Raw genomic sequence first — 19785 nt, forward strand, 5'->3', positions numbered from 1 at the left:
CACCCTGTATGTACATTACTTTTCAGAATTAATTATTGCTGACTTTTAAGCCAGAGAAATAAACTTTACAGAAAAAATTGATTGCTTCGTTTAATATATACAGGGGTATCAAAAATTGCTGGTCTATTTTAAATATTTATTTTACGTTTATAAAATGACAACCAAGAGAGCTCGTGTCGTCATGGCAAGCCAGTGACAATTAGTAGCTATTTTCAAAATCGAAATTAATTTATGGACTTTATTTAAATTTATAGCAGTTTAATTTCATTTAATTTACCTACAATAATTTAGTAAATAATATTTATTAAATATGTATTTATCATTTTATTAAGAAAAGCGAAGAGTAGTTCTTTGATTTATTTTACGATGACTTGTAGATATATGGATTTTCTATAAAAAAGCCAATTACGGCAAATTTATTTTCTTCACTCCCAACGACAGGTTTCTAATAGTTTTTTTTATAAACCACACTACCACCTCTGCAAAATAGGACAAGTAGTTTTTCAAAGGAACGCTTATCAGGAAGCTACTTGAACGCTATTTGAATATCTTTCAGCATAAACCCTTGGGGCTAAGAAGCAATTTTCCTCACAAAATAAAATCACTAGTAACATATCCATTCGTTCCGCCAGCAGATACTGCTTTATCCTTTCTTGATAAAATAATGAATACTGACTTATTAAACTATTATTGCAGGTAAATTTAAATAAACTGCTATCCTTGTTTATAAGGCTGCTATAAATCTAAATAATAAAGTCCATAAACTAATGTCGATTTTAAAAATAGTTACTATGTCGATTTTAAAAATAGGTCACTAGAAAATTGCCATGGCGACATCAGCCATCTTGATTACCATTTTATTTAAAAATTGCTTTTTATTCAATATCTGAGCTAGATGGTATAAGAAACCCTAATATAGTTTGAAAGAGAACTTAAATCTACTTCGATTTATTTTAAAAAATAGCGGGTGTTGCATTTGAAATAACAAAGTGTTTATGTAAAATAAATATTTAAAATATGTCAGCAATTTTTGGTACCCCTGTATAAATTGAAGGAAGCAATAACAATTTTTAGTAAAGTTTATTTCTCTCTAAGAATTAATTCTGAATTTTTTTTTTCGATTTATTACTAATAATAATGTACAGGGTGTTAATAACCTATTCTATTGTACGATGCATATTTAAATATTTTAAAAACCAAAGATTTTAAACATATTTAACCCTTATAACATACGCTTTTTTAGGGCCAAGAATCCAATAATAAAATAAAATACCGGGTGTTCCATAAGAAAAAATATAACTTTAGAATGGATCTTAGTTCTGAAACACCCTGTATATTTCAAAATGTTTTTAAATTGTGCACATTGCCTCCCCACATATACCCATAAAATATTTTGTTTCTACATCTTTCCGTTTTCGTATAATCAACCGAGGCGAATGAGGTGCGCAACCCTGTATATTTCTGCTTTTGACAGTTTGTTTGCCAGTGTTCTCAAATGCTCGAAATAAAAATAATATTAAGATAAAAGTAACAGATCCACAAAGATATGGTTAATTTTTAAACATATTGCTAAAAATTTAGCAAGACTAGATAGTTTATAATGCATATATAGAAAAAATTGAAGCAATAAAAGTTGTATAAAAAATTGTAAAAAGAGATCAATTTAAACAGTTGATTTTTATATTGCAGCGTCATTACAAATGCTTTTTTGTAGTATGGTAAAGACATGAGTAAATTTAACGGTTTAATGGTCGGTTGTTCATTACCTCTCCCTGAATCGGAGCAAATCCTTTGAATCTGTGATTGTTCCTAATGTGTGAATTCAGATTTCCACTTTGAACAAATGCTTTCTCACAAAAATGGCATTTGAAGGGTTTTTCATCAGTATGTAACCTGATATGATTGTTCAGATTTCCCGATTGTGTGAAAGCCCTATCACAGTGCGGACACTTAAATGGCTTTTCACCTTCAAAAAAAAAACATAATTATATTTTATTTACTGAAATATTAATGATATCAATTACCTGTATGAACCCTCATGTGATTGACTAGATTGCAACTTTGAGAAAATGATTTATTACAAACATCACAGATATATGGCCTCTGTCCAGTATGAGTTCTCATGTGAATTTGTAAATTACTAAAAACAAATTATTATTATTATACAAGGTGTTTTAAAAAAACATGTGCCATATCTCGTGGGGAGATTCCTCTCGTAAAAATAAGATTTATTTTTCATATTAACATAGGCCAGATTCTGCTTTGTTTCGTACCTACAGGGGGTTAAAGTTAAAATGTTCTTCTTTTTTGATTTAGTATAATATTCTTCCAAGTGCTTTTAGCGCTTCAAATGAAATTTTGAGTTACTATAAGTACGACATATTTTAATGCTAAAAAAGTGTCGATATACCGGGTGCGTCTCAAAAGTGACTCAGCCCTATAACTTTTTTATTTTTTCAGATAAATTGATTGATTGACGTATTCAGTTGTTTGCGGTCACTTCCTGTTTCACCGGCAATGACTACAACTTTTGATTTTTAAATGGCACCTTCGGTATTTTTTACTTTATTCAATAAAAAATGACACTCTGAATAGAATGACATATTATATGTCAACTTTTGACATTTTCGCATATGATTTATTTGAAATTGTAACATGCGGTTCATAACGACGATTTGGCTCGAAACACCAAGTGTGTGGTATAAAATTATTTGTAAAAAAATGCTTTTTCCAAATATGCTAATGAGCCCCCCTGTTCCATTTGAAAAGCTTGAGATATGTTTAAAAATTCGATTTGGGTATCTTTTAACCAGCCAGAACAAGACACGAAAACATTAGGCGATCAAATATATTTTTCCAAGGCTCTTTGATTAAAAATTAATGTTTTTAACACTCACATGGTACTCTAGGTTCAAATTTAAAATACCATTTTTTTTAAGCGAGTATGTCAAAAGTTGACATATTTTCAGTGTCATTTTCTACCGAATAAAGTAAAAAAATACCGAGGGTGCCATTTAAAAATCAAAAGTTGTAGTCATTTTCGGTGAAACAGGAAGTGACCGAAAACAATTGAATACGTCAATCAATCCTAATTTATGCCATATACTAACATAGGTACCAAATCTCGTTTTTTTATCTGAAAAATAAAAAAGTTAGGGGAGAGCCACTTTTGATGCGTACCCAGTATTCACCAGGAACATGCATATTCAAATTCAATTCATTGGAATATTTTTTTAAAAAAAATATGTGCGCCACTGACTTTTTTTCCTCTATTAGCAAAAGTGCCATTTAATGCTGATTAAAAGTTGCATCTTGATATTTTGTCCATTTTGACCTCCTCGATGAGACAAACACAATTATTCTATAGTAACATTTAAAAAATTTTAATGTCATTAGTCATTAACTTGTCAAAATGTTAAGTAAGTACTCATTGATTCCCCATCGAAAAATATAAAAAAAGTTCCTATAAATATATGTGCGGAAATACAAGGTTTAAAGTTAGAGAATGTTAAACTTTTAAAAAATAGGCCTATTGTAATTATCTTAAATACCACTATTTTTTGGGGAAATTCTAATAACATTTAGTAATAAATTACATTAAATAAGTAATTTACTAATTTTATTTTTATATTAATTTTATTAATTGTGATTAATAAAATTGCGTTTATTTCATTGATGAGATCAAAATGGACAAAATATCAAGATAGACTTTTAATTGGCATTAAATGGCCTAAACACTTTTGAGAAGAAAAATCAGTGGCGCACGTATTTAAAAAAAATAATTTAGTGATAACCCATATATGCACGTCCCTGGTAAAACTGTCAACACTTTTTTTCAGGTAGATGACACTTCTTATGGGAGAACTGGGGTTGAGGAACTCAGTTTCAGGGGAGAAGGTTCCTGCACGGAGAGTCTTTGGACATTGCACCTCCATGAACCCTCCCAAGACCGCTGGGTACTCTCAACAATGATTGAGAGTATGTGATCTCTGATCACATCCTTCACGAGGTGGCCCTGTTGAAACTGAACTCAGTGGATCTAGACCGGGAAGTCGATAAACATCTCCCAAGCTAAGCTGTTAGACACCGTGGCGAAGGTGTTATTCGAACACCACCTTTCTCCTTGTCGGGTCGTTGACGTTGACTTGTCGCCATTTTATTTGTTTTGTTTACACGCTGCAGTTTGCAAATTTAATACATAAATTTATTTAGGCAAATATAGGTTTTTGATAAAACTCCTCGGACTAACGTGTAGGTAAGTGTTGATAAATAATTTTTTTTCATCCTAACATGCTCATTGTCATTCTCCTGATTTAGGTGACAGAAAAGGATCATCAAATCAAATTGAATTTTATATTTTTTCATCCCAGGACCGATAGTAAAATATATATTTTATGGATACCTTCCTAAATATCAACGAGATGAGCCATCGGAAGAAAGGGACCATAGTACAAAACAGAAAGGTGACCTTTTTTCTTTCCACTTAGGATATTGAAATTACATACTGTAGTCGTGTTCGGCATTATGCTCTGAGAAATATAACAACAGATATAAAGCATCCCAGAGGAAAAGAGAGGCAATACCTGTACTCTCTCTGATATTTGTGAAAGTTACGGCAAAGTATTGTTGTAAATGTCATCTTTTTGATCGACCTGAAAACTTCGAGCAAAAAGATGACACTTTCAACAATACCCTGACAGATATCGGAGACGATACAGGTTTTTCCTCTCTTTTCCCCTGGAATACTTTTAATTTATTATTCTTTGTTTATCTAGATTTCTCAGAGCACTATGAACGAACTCAGCTTGTATGTTTGAAATAATCGTCCAGTTGGTTTAAAAATGATGATCGATGACATTTCCCATATAATTTTACTTTCAAAATTATGATATATATCTTCATTTCTAAGCCATCTATAACGCCATTTTTTTCAGTTTTGTTATAATTAATTTTGTCTCTTGATCTACTTGTAACATTATTCTTTTAATTTTATTAATTTATTGTGGTGAAATTAATTACTGTTGTATATTTGATATTGATATTAAACATATTTTTAAAAAATGGTGTATTTTTTGTGTTTTTATGTATGTCATAATTAAAAATAAATGAAGAATTAAAATTTTTTATTTTTTTAAACTTCCCGCCATGCGTGACAATCTAGTCCGTAGTACCTACAAGCGATATTGGGGCCGCTAGTAGCAGTAGACTTGTCAACAGCGTCAAATTTAAACGTCAATTCACTTTCCAATATTTAGCAAGGCGCTCGCACTTCTTCTTGTGTATGTGTTTTATGCTTTTTTTTAGCATTAAAATAAATAGCACTCATAGTAACTTTTACCCTCCAAATTTAATTTGAATCGCTAAGAGCATTTGGAAGAAAATTATAATAAAAAAAATTAAAACTTTAACCTCCTTTAACTACGAAACAAGCAGAATCCATGATTATATGAAAATTAAATCTTATTCTTACATGAGGATTCTCCCCACGAAAAACGGCACATGTTTTTTAAAACACCCCGTATAACTTAAATAAAGTATTAATACATACGTTTGGCTGTTAAATGCCTTAGAACACATTTCACAGACAAGACCATTCCCGATTGTAGTTTCTACAATCTCATGTTTGAGCAAGTGTGTTTTCATTCTCCTAAAGAATTTTTTACAGATAGGGCATTTCTCTAACGGACTGCTTTTTCTTCTTGTATATGTTTCTTCAGCATTTAATGCCTCATCTTTGGATATCAACCTTACTGGAGTTCTTACTCCTAAATACAAACATTAATAAACTTAATTTCATATTTAGATATGTTACTTTACCGGGAGATCTAGTTCCAACATTATTTTTTATTTTCATGTTTGTTTCTTCCTCGTCACCTGACATTCCTTCCCCGATGTCTCCATTGGAAACGTGTTTTTCAAAAAATTTAATTTTAAAACTTGCCCTCTTGTTTTTCTTTACTGGGAAAATTGATATTTCCGGTCTGGCATAACTTGAAAAGTCATTATCATTTGCAGGTAGTTGAGAATTGTCTTTGAAGTCGCTCTGAAATATATACATAATGTTAGCAGCTCGAGAGTTCTAAAGAAAAGAAGTATAACCTCTACAGGAAAAACAGTCTGTCCTAGTTTACATGCTGAAAATGACGTCATTAATTGATTATATAGAGTGTAACAAAAAAAAATATCATAATACACTCAGTTATATACTTTTTTCTTTCCTGGTATTTTGAGGCACTTGACCCTTTGTCCTTTAGAACTAGCTACCACTGAATGTTAGGACATATTTTGTACTTTAATATTACTTTACTAAGTACTAATTTTACTCAAGACTCTTTACTCAAACTATTTCAAAACATTCTTATGAGACATTTTTTATTGTTATATTTTTTAGTTAAAGAAATACCATTAACAACTTCATGCTCTACGATTAGTTCTAAGGTAACTAAGTATTTTTTGTTTATCCCCTAAATATCTCAGATAATTCTATACAATTAAAACAACTGTAATTATCACAAATGTTTTTTTATCTTTTTATTTCTACATCAAAATTTAATAATTTTTTTCCGGCCTGATATACACAACACGTACCTTTCTATTAAAAAAACCTAATTGTTTACTATAGTGGTCCACCTGAGATATTTGGGTAGAAAGTGTTCTCTTGTTCTTTCTACACAATTGCAATTTCAAGAAAAACTGAAAGAAATGCATGAGCACATAAATACAAACATTTATATAAAATTAAAGCTGTTAAGAACATTGAATACATAGCAAGAATTAACAAAATAATAGGAACAAAATTTGCAGGAATTAGTTTAAGCCCCTATCTATAAGGGTTAAGCTAAATAGCTAAGAATATATTATGGAACTGGAATACTTATTTGGTTTTAAAACAATGAAATAATGAGAGACAAATAAAAGAATATAAATTATTTCCATTTGACTAAAATAAAGAAACACTTACGTTTTCTTCCTCATCGTCTTGGCTATTGATAATAACCATTGGCTCAATGGAGGGATGAAAATCATCCCCATCATAATTCGCCATATTATATTTTATACCTGCAATAAAAATAAGAACTAATACGAATTTAAGGCACTAATAAAGCCACAACAAAGCTATTTTTAATGTGTTGATGCCCGAAGCTTCTTCAGGGCATGGATTTTTTCGTTTATTTTTGTTGCTGTCAAAAAGCAGTAAAATAAACAAGGCATTTTTTATAAACGATTTTTCTCTAAGTACATGAAAGCGATCTAAACACTCACCTGTTTATTGTTCACAATACACAAAAGAACACTCTGCCACGCCGAGACTGAAATAGCGAAGGCCAAGAAGACCAAAAAGTCTTGGAATCTAATTTATTTTGAAAAAAATATACAAAAAGTCCGCTTGGGTCTGTCAAAAGTGTGCGGTCTTTTTCTATCGACCTTTCTATTCACATCGATCGATTCTTTCCTGGAATAATTTCAAAAATCGTCTCTCTCTGTCTGATGTATTGCCTTTGAATTAATTATAGAGAAGGAACACTATACATTATGTACTTATGCAACTATTTATACTCAAATAAAATATGGGGGATATTAAGGGTTGCATACCTATTAAATAAAAACTATTTATTATTTTAGTAAACTTTTAATAAAAAAAATGTTTTACAAATTGGTTTAAATTTATTTTACAAATTTATAAAAAAATATTATTTAATCGAGTTAATAACTTATGGTGTTACATTTATTATTATCGAAACTTAAACTGGTTTTTATAAACTTAAAACTGGTATTATCAAAGCGTTATCGAAAAAGTTAGATCTTATTTGGAACTACCCTCACTGTCTGTAGTATCTGGAAACCACCCTTTAGGACCTGGTTGGGGCTTTCCCCATTTTCCCCTGCTTACGCCTCTATATTGTCGAGTCACCTCCTGGCTTGTCGTTCCACCAGGTGTTTGAGCCACTCTAAAATTAAATTAATAACAGGTATATATAGAGAAAAGCAAAAATTATCTATGTTTTGAAAATAGATATGTATTATGTATCTGTCTTGAACCTTTTTGGAATCATCAATAATTATCATTTCAAAGAATTCTGTGACTCACATCAGTGTGTTTTTTAATTATCCGTAACTTTATGAAGAAATTATAAACATAACTCTGGTTTTTTATTTAGTATGTACCTTCTTGATTCGCTGGCTTCCCAAGACGTCTGAGCTTGCCCTTCTCTGCTGGAACTTTCGCTATCTAATCGCACCCTTGGTAGATGGAAAGCTTTCAATTTTGGACTTCTTTGCAGTTTAGGAGTGTGTTCTGGCGTGACACCAAATTCACTTGGTGTATCTGGTAGGACCCACCTTAAAAATTACATAGAATAGGCGAATAGAATTACAACACAGCAATTAAATTAAGGAAAAAAATCTAGATCATATCGTTGGTTTGCTGAAAAAAAGTCAAATACAATAGGATCGAGAAGATAAACGACGTCAGCGATGGCTATGAAATGAAGATCGCTGTCATTTTATCAGAGACAACTAATTTTATATAAAAATTATATGGGGAATGTCATTGGATGTCATCGATGTTCATTTCCAAGCAAACTGGACGCTGTATTTTTTTTCGATCATACGGTATATTTTGTTAATCTAATTTATTTATTAAAATAGTTGTACCGGGTGTCCCATTTTTATGTATTTTTTATTCTATCTTGGTATCTAAAATTATATGGAATTTCTTGCGTATGAGCGGATATAGAAGTTACGGTTTTTGCAATAGTGCCTGGCTGAGGATTCAGGTGGTAGCTCTGCACACTCTGCAGTAAAAAAATGTCAAGCACTTTGCCGCATTTATTTATTTCCTGACATTGTCATTTGTTTTGACACTTTAGTTTTGAACATAGATAAATGAAACAAGTTTAGATTGGAAAGTGCCCATAAGGACAACGTAAACACTATTTGGCGCTATTCATGCAACGGTCGCGACCCAAAACTTTTGAAAATTTCGGAGCGGTTCGGCTTTTTCCGGAATTATATCGCCAAATATTGCTTATTCAAATTTATTGTTATTTTTGTTTAATTTTATAAATAAAATACAGTGTGTTGCATACAAGAAACTTTATTTTATATAAGGACGAAGTATGAAATACCTATGAAACATTGGAAACCGACGTTATGCCACGATTCACGATGGTTTTTGCAGTTCACAGTTCACAGCACAGCTTTTTAAAGTTTTTAATGCCACTTTTTCACAATTATCACCGGTTAGAGTAAATAAAACTTGAATTAAACTCACAAGATAGCAATAATTACTTTGAAAATGGAAGCTATAAACACTTTTCGGAATTTCTTTAATGAGAGCGGTTTAGATTTTGAAAGATTATTATGATTTTTGAAGATTCTGACTTTGACAAGAGAAAATTATTTCTGTTTTTGTTTGCCGTTGTTCTTAGCGACCGCTATAGCCATGCTATAGCAGCGCCAGATCGCGTATAACGGTCGCGACCCAAAATAATTTCGCGACCTAAATTTTTTACGGGCTTTCCAATCTAAACTTGTTGCATTTATCTATGGTTTTGAATTAGGAGTTTATGGTTTAAATCAGTTTAAATAAATAGTGTGTGATACTTTCATACTTTAAGCTTAAAAATGTTTATTAGCAGATCTTGCAGTCGGACATTGTTCTTTTTAGAATCTCTTTTAGTGCGAATTATACAAAACATAGCTTAATAATAGAATAATAGTCGTAGAAAACTCAGTGCAACTTTATTAGAATATTTTGAACGGGAAAGCGGTAGTAATGGGTCTGGGGTAATGTTCCTTAAGTGCTGTTAAGGTGAGTTTTCTTGTAAATAATAACTGTTTATATATTTATAATTGATTTATTTTTGCTTATTAAAATATTTAGATTAATGGAAAATATATAAAAGTGGACAACGCTATGCCGGCCAATCTTAATCACGTGACTAAAAGTTTATTTTTTGTTATGCAATTGTACACGATCTAGAGAAATAAAAAAAACTAGTAAAGACTTACCGATCCTTATCAGTGTATTCGCTGAGAGATCTTCCTAAGCTAGGTTGACTTAGAGATCTGTTCAAGGAAAGTCTGGGAGATTCAGGCAATAAACGACTTGAAGCTCCTCCACTCTCTGGATATCTACCAAAATCTACAGTCATCTCGGTCATTGATCGTAGATCAGCTTCACTTTTAAATGTCGTAGATCTGCAATAAATTAGTGAATTAATATATGCTTGTTCTTTAGGCTTTGATAATTTTTTCTAAAAAACGTTTAATTTGGTCAGATTTTTACTTCACCATGAATACATTGCTCTAATTTAGCCAAGTACAAATAGAGTTCATAGGAGATAAAGATTTCAGTATAGTGGCAATTTATAAGGGGTCAGACTAGTGATGGGAATACCGATTCCACATTAGTCACGTTACAATAGCGACCGTTTCGGAGAAATACCGCGACAAAATACCGCGATTTTGTAACCGAAACTCCGGCTTCCAAAGTGTCGCTGTTCCCGCCTATGCGGCATTTCTGGTCACTGTATCTACCTACTCCGATCCCTGCCGTTATATCTGTGTCCGTGCAAATTCATAAAGAACAACAATTCATAAACCCCCAAATTTGTAAACAATTAACAACATGCAGATGGCTAGAAGAATTTAGTTATGTTAGCTTTTAATTTTGAAAATAAAACTATTAAATAAAAAATATAAAATAATATAATTTATTGGTATTCAATACTTTTTATTCGCCATCTTTTCTTCAGACTGAAGAATAGCAATTGTATTCTTCTGATACATATTATAACCGTTAAAGTTTAAATTAAAATACATATATTTGTAAGACAATTATATTTTTCTATCTTTTTTCTTAAAATCTGTTTACTTTAGAAATAGTTTAGCTTAAACAATAAAAAGTAACATAATTTGAATCATTATTCGAGATACCTACGCCATATGCTAATTTTTTTTTATCTACGTGTATGGTTTTATCTACTTATATTCCTTATTGGTGGAAAAGTTAGAAGTAAAATGTTCATGTTAGATAATCAAAATAAAATCAGTTTTACTTTATTCCCGTTTGTTAGTAAAATGTAATTCTCTTTCTTTGCAGACTATATAACTCTAATTGTGATTATATTTTTAATCAATTGAAAGTAGCTTTACAAATTTCATTTTTTTCGTTCATATTTCTTCTTTGATTTTTTTTATTTTTGTAAAAGTGTTTATTTGTAGCTATCAAATATACCTAACATGTATTTATTATAAAACAAAAATGCCTAGTACCTACGAGCGCTCCAGCAGTCGCTCGATCACTGGCACTGGAGCAAAATACGGCGCGGTATAGAGGTCGTTACCAGTTATATCTCTTCGCGATAGATGAAACCACGACTTCAGGAGCGCGGCGCCGCACAGTGCTTCGAACATATGGCTCTAGAGGACAAAAATGCAAAACTTCTCTTTTATTGTAGGCAATTTATTCAAACTAGGTTTATTTGACACAAATAATGAGTACTCTCATTGTACTAAATGATGATAGTCTTAGTCCCACGTTTATGAAAAAAAAACTTATAAATAATAAAAATGTTGGAGCTGTGTTCCATCTAAGAAAATAATAATTTATAGTATGTGAACGGTGCAAGTGTTAAATAAATACCTTGTGATAAAAAAGAATTGAAATAACATTAGAACATAATTCCTACAATATAAGCCTAATATAAGATAAAAATGTTTTTCTTTAATGAAAAAGAAACATTAATGTTATATTTAATTAAAAAAAATACTTAAGATACTATAAATTTACTTTAGCACAACAAAATGCATAGATCGTAACTACTCTGATTCAGAAGAATCACTGCTGACAGAATCTTCCAAATTTATATAATATCCAAATCACAGGTAGATAAAGTATCCTCACATATAAGATATTTCTGTACATAATTTTCTAATATGTTCCTTTTTCGCGTTTGTTACTGTTTTTTTTGTTGGTATGAGGGGTTCGGATGTTAATAGTAACCTCTTTAATAGACCATATCCATATATTACTTTTTTCTTTTCTTGGGTATGAGGTTTTATAATAAATTGAAAGATAGAAACTTTTTTTATGCGACGTTTCGCTCCAACATAGTGGGCTTTTTCAGGCACAAGTGGTGTCTCATTTGACTGGAAGGTTCATCAATATCTAATAAAGAACACATTTTTTGAAATACAAATAATTTTGAGTTCTTGTCCTTGTGATCAAGCCAAGTATTAACCAGATCGGCATTGCTTATCAATTTTCCTCAATCTGAAAAGTATTATAAAATAAAGTTCGTCGCAAGCAGACGCAGGTGAACTATACAAAAATTAAAAGTGTATGAATATGACAACAAAAATATGCAATAAATACGATATGTATTGATATGTTTTTTTTTAAATGCCTTTTTGAAGTTTGAAAACGTAAAATTTTTATACCCATTTAAGAATTATCTTAAAAAATAAATAAAAACTAAACAATCACGAACTTGTTTAGAAATAAATTTAAAGTACATACCTTGTTTAACAATATATATAGTGGCTTTCAATTAAGTACGTACCGTTTAACTCCATAATATACAGAACTACTATGAATGTTATTCTTTTCACTGATAAGATAATGATCGCAAAATTTATTTTTAGTGAAAATATTTGCTAACAAAAAACGCTGTTTATGAAAAATAATATACAGGATGCTTGAACATTGCTATAAATATAAAATTACATATTCAGATTTTAGTAAATTTTAACTCTTTTTTTCGATTTTTGTCCATGGGATGAAGCACTGTGCGCCGGCGCCGGCGACTGGAGCGAAAACGTCGCGGTCGAGATCGCGCGACGCTACGTACTTACCAGTTCCAGTTCCAGTTACTACTGTTCGCGACCCTAGGAGCGCGACGGCTGGAGCAAAACTTGTCGCTATGCGGTTACTACGGTTAGAGCTAACTCCAAGAGCGATTATAAATAATTTATTTGCAAGTTATAAATAATTTATAGTTTTGTCGTTATTATGATCGTCGTTCTTCAGTAACAGGTTCCTGATTCGTTGTGGAGCGCGACACGACCTTACAAAAAAATACCGCTCCAAAATCGTGTTACATCACTAGTTCAGTCCGATACATTTAATTAAAAATATAAAATAAATAATTAAATTAAATGATAATTACTTTTTAATCCGATACATCACTAGTTCAGACGCTTTCACGATTTCGTTTATATAATAGTTCAATCTAAAATTAACCATTCAGTTGTTTATTTGTACTCAGAAAATGTAAAAATCATTTAATATATTATAAACAGAAAATAAGCGGCAATCTAAAATAGATATGCTATAATAAAGAATGCAATACAATAGTACTATAAAATTTGTAACACTTTGTATTTTTTGAGAGCAAGACATAGCCTTACGAAACTTACAACTTTTATAAATTATACAAAGTATGTAGTCATTATACTGCGTCATATACTAAAGCCCATCTGATCAAATGTTTTTTTTATCTTACTTAGTAGTAGTAGTAGTCATTTAAAAATCTAGTATTTAATTAGAAAAAAAAACAATAGTACTCTCTCGACCAGACAATATGACTAAAAGTTTTAAACAATACTATTTGAAGTTGAAGCATTTAGATGTTGTTAAGTCAGTTGTGAAAACAATAAATTAGTTGATGTTGAATATAGTAATAAATTATTAATAAACTTATATAAGAATATGGATTTACCCTAAGTTATAATGTTTTTGATAATATGTTACATAATTGAGTATAGATTGCGTAAAAAAAAAGAAATGCGATTCATATTCTATAAAATTGTGACGTATTGAAATACAAATGATAACTTTTTAAGTTTTTTGAGTAAACTGATGCTTTATAATAATTATAAATAATTAGTTTAGAATATATTGTGTCTTGTAGACTGGGTCAACAAAAGATTAAAAATAGATCGAGAAAATCTTAACCATCTAAGTTTCGCTAATGACATAGTCCTAATAGCCAATAGTCCTGAAGAACTACAAACACAAATTAACGAACTAAATAGAGCCAGCAATAAAGTGGGTCTCAAAATGAATTTAGCAAAAACTAAAGTTATATACAACTAGTGGAAAGAAAAGACATTCTAATAAATAACAACACTGGAAAAGGTAGAAGAATGTATTATATATTTGGGACAACTAATACAGAGCTCAGGATCTCTTCTAGCAGTATGGAGTTAGTTATGGAAGAACCTCAATCATATTCAAATCTAGAATGCCACTCTATCTAAAGAAGAAAGCATTCGACCGACCAATGGGTACTACCAGTCATGACCTATGCATTCGAAACCTGGATACTTAAAAAGGAAACTGCAGCTCGCACAACGCTCAATGGAACGAAATATGCTGGGAATAACCAAGAGAGACCGTAAAAGAATAGAGTGGATATGACAAAAGACCCAGGTAATAGTTGTCATCGACAGAGTCGAATCCCTCAAATGCCAATGGGCAGGACACCTGGCAAGAAGAACGGACAATAGATGGACCACAAGAATTACAGCATGGTACATACGAGGAATTAAGAGATCTAGAAGAAGACCAAATCTCAGATGGAACCATGATATTAGGAAATTAGCAGCGATAATTTGGGCCCGAATAGCCAACAATAGACAACAATGGGTCCAACTACAAAAAGAGTATATAAATATGTGAGGGTGGCTACACTATAATTGGAAATGGTTGAATAAGCTGAAAATGATGATGATGATGATAACGTGTCATACTCTATAATTGTGTATATTTTGTCTTTGTGCTACGATAAAACACATTTTATTAAGTTATTAACAAATACATTTATATATTATATATAGGTGTTCAGGACTACTCTAATATCATGTTTGAATTACGTACCTTCTTGATATCGATGACGGGTAGAGTTGGGGTTCTCTAATGCTGCTACCATCATCAGAATCATATTCTAAGAGAGTTGGCAAACTGCCTCTACGGGGGAAGAAGTATTTTTGGTCCGGGCCTATAAAATCATTGATTTTCAACAAAATTATGATTGTTGTTATTGAATTTTAACAGAAATTTACCTATATCTTCAGGAGTCAAAATTCTGATAATAACATCCCATTTTGGAGGTTCAAAAACTCTCTCAAAGCGAGTATCTCTGCGAATTCTTTCATAATCTTCTCGTACTACAGCCTCTGAAAACGTATCGTTTTATTTAGAAAAAGTTTGATTAATCGAAAAGATATTTTATACCGGATGCGTTTCAAAAGTGGCTCACCCCCTATAACTTTTTTATTTTTTCAGATAAAAAAACGAGATTTGGTATGTTAGTATATTTATGATATAAAATAGGATTGATTAACGTATTCAATTCTTTTTGGTTACTTCCTGTTTCACCGGAAATGGCTACAACTTTTGGTTTTTATATAGCACCCTCGGTATATTTCTACTTTATTCGATAGAAAATGACACTCTGAATAGAATGACATTTCATACGTCAACCTTTGACATTTTCGCATATGGTTTATTTGAAATTGTACTGTGCGGTTCACAGGGGTGGATACAGGAATTTACTTTAGGGGGGGGGCAAATAAAAAGTAATGTAGAATATGCTATTTAAAGCGCTAATTTTAAGCCAAAAGCCTGATATTTAACCCAATTTATAGATTTTAGGGGGGGCCGGACTCCATGGGCCCCCCCTAACGGGTTATGAACGGGTTGTAGTTATGAACCGCCACTGGCGGTTCATAACCACAACTGGACTCGAAATACTAAGTGTGTAGTACCAAATTATTCGTAAAAAATTGCTTTTTCCAAATATGCTAATGAGCTACCCTCGTTCCATTTGAAAAAAATGAGATATGATTAAAAATACGATTTGGGCATCTTTTAACCGGCCAGGACAAGACACAAAAAACAACAGACGATCAAAATTATTTTTCCAAGGCTCCTTGATTAAAAATTAGTGGTTTTAGCACAGCCATGACACTCTAGATTGAAATTTAAAATACGATTTTTTTAAAGCAAAAATGTCAAAAGTTATTATGTTAGTTAGTATGTCATTCTATTCAGAGTGTCAATTTCTATCGAATAAAGTAAAAAAATACCGGTGAAACAGGAAGTAACAAAAAACAATTGAATACGTCAATCAATCCTAATTTATGTCATATACTAACATACCAAATCACGTTTTTCTATCTAAAAAAATAAAAAAGTTATAGGGTTGAGCCACTTTCAAAACGCACCCGGTATAGCATTATTATAAAATAATTTAAGTAATTTTTTTACTAACCTGTTAGTAGAGTTCTTAATGTCGATTCAGTTGTGATTATCTGTCTCCATTTCATACGGTCTGTCATAGTTAACTGTGAGTTAAAAGTGTCTGCAGTTTCCAGCACGTGACTTTCTTCTTGTTCAATGGGTTGAAGTACTCTGATCAATACCTCCCAGTTAGGAACCTAAAAATGCATTTTAATCAATTTTATTAGTCCAGTTATTTTATACAAAAAGCCCTAAAGATGAAAGTAAAGCTCCAAATTTTGAAAATGCCTATTTATATTTCATATCAATTAAACTTTTAGTTACGTAATCGAGGGCGCGATTTTTAAATCATTGTTTTCAACCACGGACATATTCGGCGTCGGGCTGACTAATTGGAATTTAAATTTCGCGTTGGGGATTCAGGTGGAGCTCTGCTGTAAAAAATATCAAGTTGTCACATTTATTTATTTCCTGACATTGTCATTTATTTTGACATTTTAGTTTTGTATTACGAGTTCTTCGTTAAATTGTGTTGTAATACTTTAAGCTTAAAAATGTTTACTAGCTAATCTCTTTTAGTGCGAAGTGTATAAGATAGCTTAATAGCCGTAAAAAATTAATTGCAACTTTATTACAATATTTTGAACGGGAAAGCGGTAGTAATGACCCCTTATGTCCCTCAAATGCTGTTAAGGAGGTGAGTTTTGTTGATGTAAATAATAACTGTTTACATATTTATAATTAATTTATTTTTGTTTCCTAAAATATTTTGATTAAAAGAAAATATGTAAAAGTGGGCAACGCTGTACCGATCAAGCTTAATCACGTGACTAAAAGTTTATTTAAAATATAAAAACTATAGGTAGATATGCAGAGTCCCATGTAAATGATCGTTAAGTCTAATGCCTGTCAAATAAATAAGCTGCGATAGTATCCCTGGTAATAAAGAAATATTAAGTTTACCTCAGGATTAACTTTAGGTACATTAAATATTCTTAGCCATTCTTCTCTATCTGTAGTTTCTTTCGTCGTGGCTGTTGTTCTAGTTGTCAAATCCGTGGTAACGACTGCTCTTTGAGGTGAAGGCGGCATTTGGTGTAAATGACCCACTAACTCGGGAGAATTCAGAGGCAGTTTATCGTCATCTATCTGGGCTTGTGGTGGTAGACTCATTACACGTTCCATCTTTGGCGTCAGAGTAAGTCCTATAAGAAAAAACGATTGCGTATAAGTAATTTTATTGGTGATGGAGTGTATTCGAGCGAAAATTCGCTCGAGTACTCGATTATTAAAATAACCGACATCGCTCGATTATGAACGAGCAATGCAAGTGACGAGTGACGATCGACGAACGCTAGCGATCCTAGAATGAAATAAATTGAGATCCGATTTTAATGTGGCATACTCGATACAAAGCCGAGCGAATTTTCTACATACATTGCAGGTAGCAAATTTATACGACGTTATCTGTTGCGTATCTGAGTGGCAAAATTTTACTACCTACATCGACAATGCTTTAAACTAAACTAAATTAAGCGAATTCGCTCGTCGTTTGTTACTTGCCACTTGCCATTCATCACCAAAAGAATATGTCCTTTGCGCACGCAACTTACTGCTACGAGTTGCGAGTACCTACAAGCGACAGGCAAAAAACTGTATTTTTAAATACGAGCGAAATTTCACTCGATTATTGAAATCGCTTGAAACTCGAGTACCCAAATATTGAAATTAATCGGTTTTTCCCATCCTTAAATTTTATACAGAAAAGAAATCGTGTGTGCACTATGTGCGCATATTTGAAGTGACACTTCTTACTAACAACTATTAAATTGAAGGATTTGAAGGACATATTTGAAAAAGTAATAAATATTTTGATTCACTTTAAGAAAATTTGTATTAAAATGACCGTCTGTCCGTCTCAGAACTTCATTCGAGTACCTCTATCCACGTGCTGAGTTTGGTCCCAATCGACCCATAATTAAGAGAAAAATCCTGATGATTTCGTCCATTTAGAGGCATCGGTTCGAAACGTCGAGGGTGTCATCCTGTAGCCCGTCCCCAATTATGCTGAAATCGACCCACATTTTTCTTCAATATTAAATCCTTAGTCCCACCCTGATGAAGATGTAAAACGAAACGTCGTATCCAAGTTTGCAGGGTAGGACCGTGTGCACCGTCGCTCACATAGCCTACTCACCAAATTTGGTCGCGATCGGACGACATCAACTTTTAACGTTTCTTACGTCAAAACTAACTGTCACAGTGACACGTGTCGTATACGGTCATGTTGGCCTTGGTCCAATCTATTAACATACCAAATGTCATTTAAATCGGACGTTTTTTTATTTGATTCATTGATAATGGGGTTTCATAGTGCAGGAAACGTCGTCAAAATATCATGAAAAGATGGTGACAAAGACCCGTCTCAACTTTTTTCTAAGCTGTAGGCCTCGCCGTAAGCGTTTCCTCTCGTGTCGTGTCGTGTCACAGTCTTGAATTGTTACTCTCAGCGCGCATAAAGAAGTTTCCCTTCAACATGTACTAATATTACGAATAAAAATGTTAAATTATATTACCTGAGGCTGATGATATGTCAGAGAAGTCTTCCCACTGAGGTGGTTGAGGGCTGATGGGGTAGTTTTTAATGGTAACATCCCAAGTTTGAGGTGGCAGTGGTTTGGGTTCGGCGCGGAATTGAGTGACTTGACGTTTGTGGCGATCGATATCTTCAATAGTCTTTTTCTCTGAAAATAAAGTTTCAAATACAGTATGATCATAAATATAGTTATGAATATAAATACTGCAAAACCGTTATTTATAAATACTTTATATACGAATTATGGACGATTATTGTACCTTTGATAGTTCTTAAGTAGACATCATCAACGAAGTGCTGGGTGATATCGGGATGGTGTACAACAGGAAGTGGCGCCATTATAGGAACTGGTTCTTCCACTTCCAAGACTTCTTCCTCGATGATGGGTTCAGGAGGAGCAAAGCTCTCGCTTCTGGAACTCTTACTGTCGGTGAATGATAATGATGGTGATGGAGGTGGTGCTCTTCGAACTTTTACTTGAACATCAAACTGTAAATTCGAGAGAATCGTATTAAAATAAAATTTTTGGTTAATTTTGAGATTTATAGGATGAAAATTTTTGAAAAATCCCCTGATTATATTATGTGCAAAACACTATTCAGTTCTCTTTCAAATGAATTTAAAAGCATATACCCTCTGAAAAAATGTTCAGAATCGAAATAAAGAAATTGTTAATGGATTTAGAATCTTAGTTTAAGACATTTTTGTCCTGATTTCTAAATTTGATTTTTCATTATCTCTTTCATTTTGTATTACTGAATCATTATTCCGAAAAATAATTTTTTACTTACTGTTATAACCGTATGGTGTATCGGTACACAGGACATAGGAAATCCGATGTAAATTTTGAAAAGATCAAATGTTATATTCCCAGATAATTTTATGCAAAAGTTGTATTAGACTTTTTTGACGAGGTGTTAAAGCTGTACTTTTTTCT

The 19785-nt window shown here is 32.1% G+C and overlaps 2 protein-coding genes across 3 annotated transcripts in view; both read right to left on the reverse strand.

Moving 5' to 3' along the window:
* Positions 1–1403: 1403 nt before the first annotated feature.
* Positions 1404–7411, reverse strand: LOC115884604 (zinc finger protein 391-like). 2 transcript variants are annotated; one of them, XM_030903237.1, is made up of 7 exons: positions 7264–7411; positions 6962–7059; positions 6589–6693; positions 5818–6043; positions 5549–5765; positions 2025–2140; positions 1404–1966 (listed from the first exon to the last, which is right to left on the reverse strand). In XM_030903237.1, exons 2-7 carry the CDS (start codon positions 7043–7045, stop codon positions 1737–1739), a joined length of 978 nt encoding a protein of 325 aa, XP_030759097.1. In that variant the 5' UTR covers positions 7046–7059; positions 7264–7411; the 3' UTR covers positions 1404–1736. The 2 variants fall into 2 exon arrangements, with proteins under 2 accessions (XP_030759097.1, XP_030759098.1); XM_030903238.1 differs by lacking the exon at positions 6589–6693.
* A 197-nt stretch (positions 7412–7608) lies between these two features.
* The window catches only part of LOC115884588, a 28926-nt gene continuing 16749 nt past the window's right edge, over positions 7609–19785 (reverse strand). The window contains exons 7-15 of the mRNA XM_030903210.1: positions 19109–19337; positions 18829–18996; positions 17216–17457; positions 16284–16449; positions 15073–15186; positions 14888–15008; positions 10015–10203; positions 8167–8340; positions 7609–7949 (exon numbers count right to left, since the gene is read on the reverse strand). Coding sequence (XP_030759070.1) covers positions 7805–7949; positions 8167–8340; positions 10015–10203; positions 14888–15008; positions 15073–15186; positions 16284–16449; positions 17216–17457; positions 18829–18996; positions 19109–19337 — 1548 coding nt within the window. The 3' untranslated portion in view covers positions 7609–7804. The remainder of the gene's footprint in view (positions 7950–8166; positions 8341–10014; positions 10204–14887; positions 15009–15072; positions 15187–16283; positions 16450–17215; positions 17458–18828; positions 18997–19108; positions 19338–19785) is intronic.

Source organism: Sitophilus oryzae, unplaced genomic scaffold (genome assembly GCF_002938485.1).
Source record: "Sitophilus oryzae breed Bouriz unplaced genomic scaffold, Soryzae_2.0 scaffold_302_pilon_pilon, whole genome shotgun sequence".
In the NCBI taxonomy this organism is placed as follows: Eukaryota; Metazoa; Arthropoda; class Insecta; order Coleoptera; family Curculionidae; genus Sitophilus; species Sitophilus oryzae.

Coding starts and splice junctions, on each gene's coding strand:
- LOC115884604 (XM_030903237.1), bottom strand. CDS start 7,045: ATGGCGAATTATGATGGGGATGATTTTCATCCCTCCATTGAGCCAATG. Junction 6,044..6,588: donor TAGGTTTTTTTAATAGAAAG/GTACGTGTTGTG, acceptor TATATATTTCAG/AGCGACTTCAAAGACAATTC. Junction 5,766..5,817: donor TGTTGGAACTAGATCTCCCG/GTAAAGTAACAT, acceptor GTTTGTATTTAG/GAGTAAGAACTCCAGTAAGG.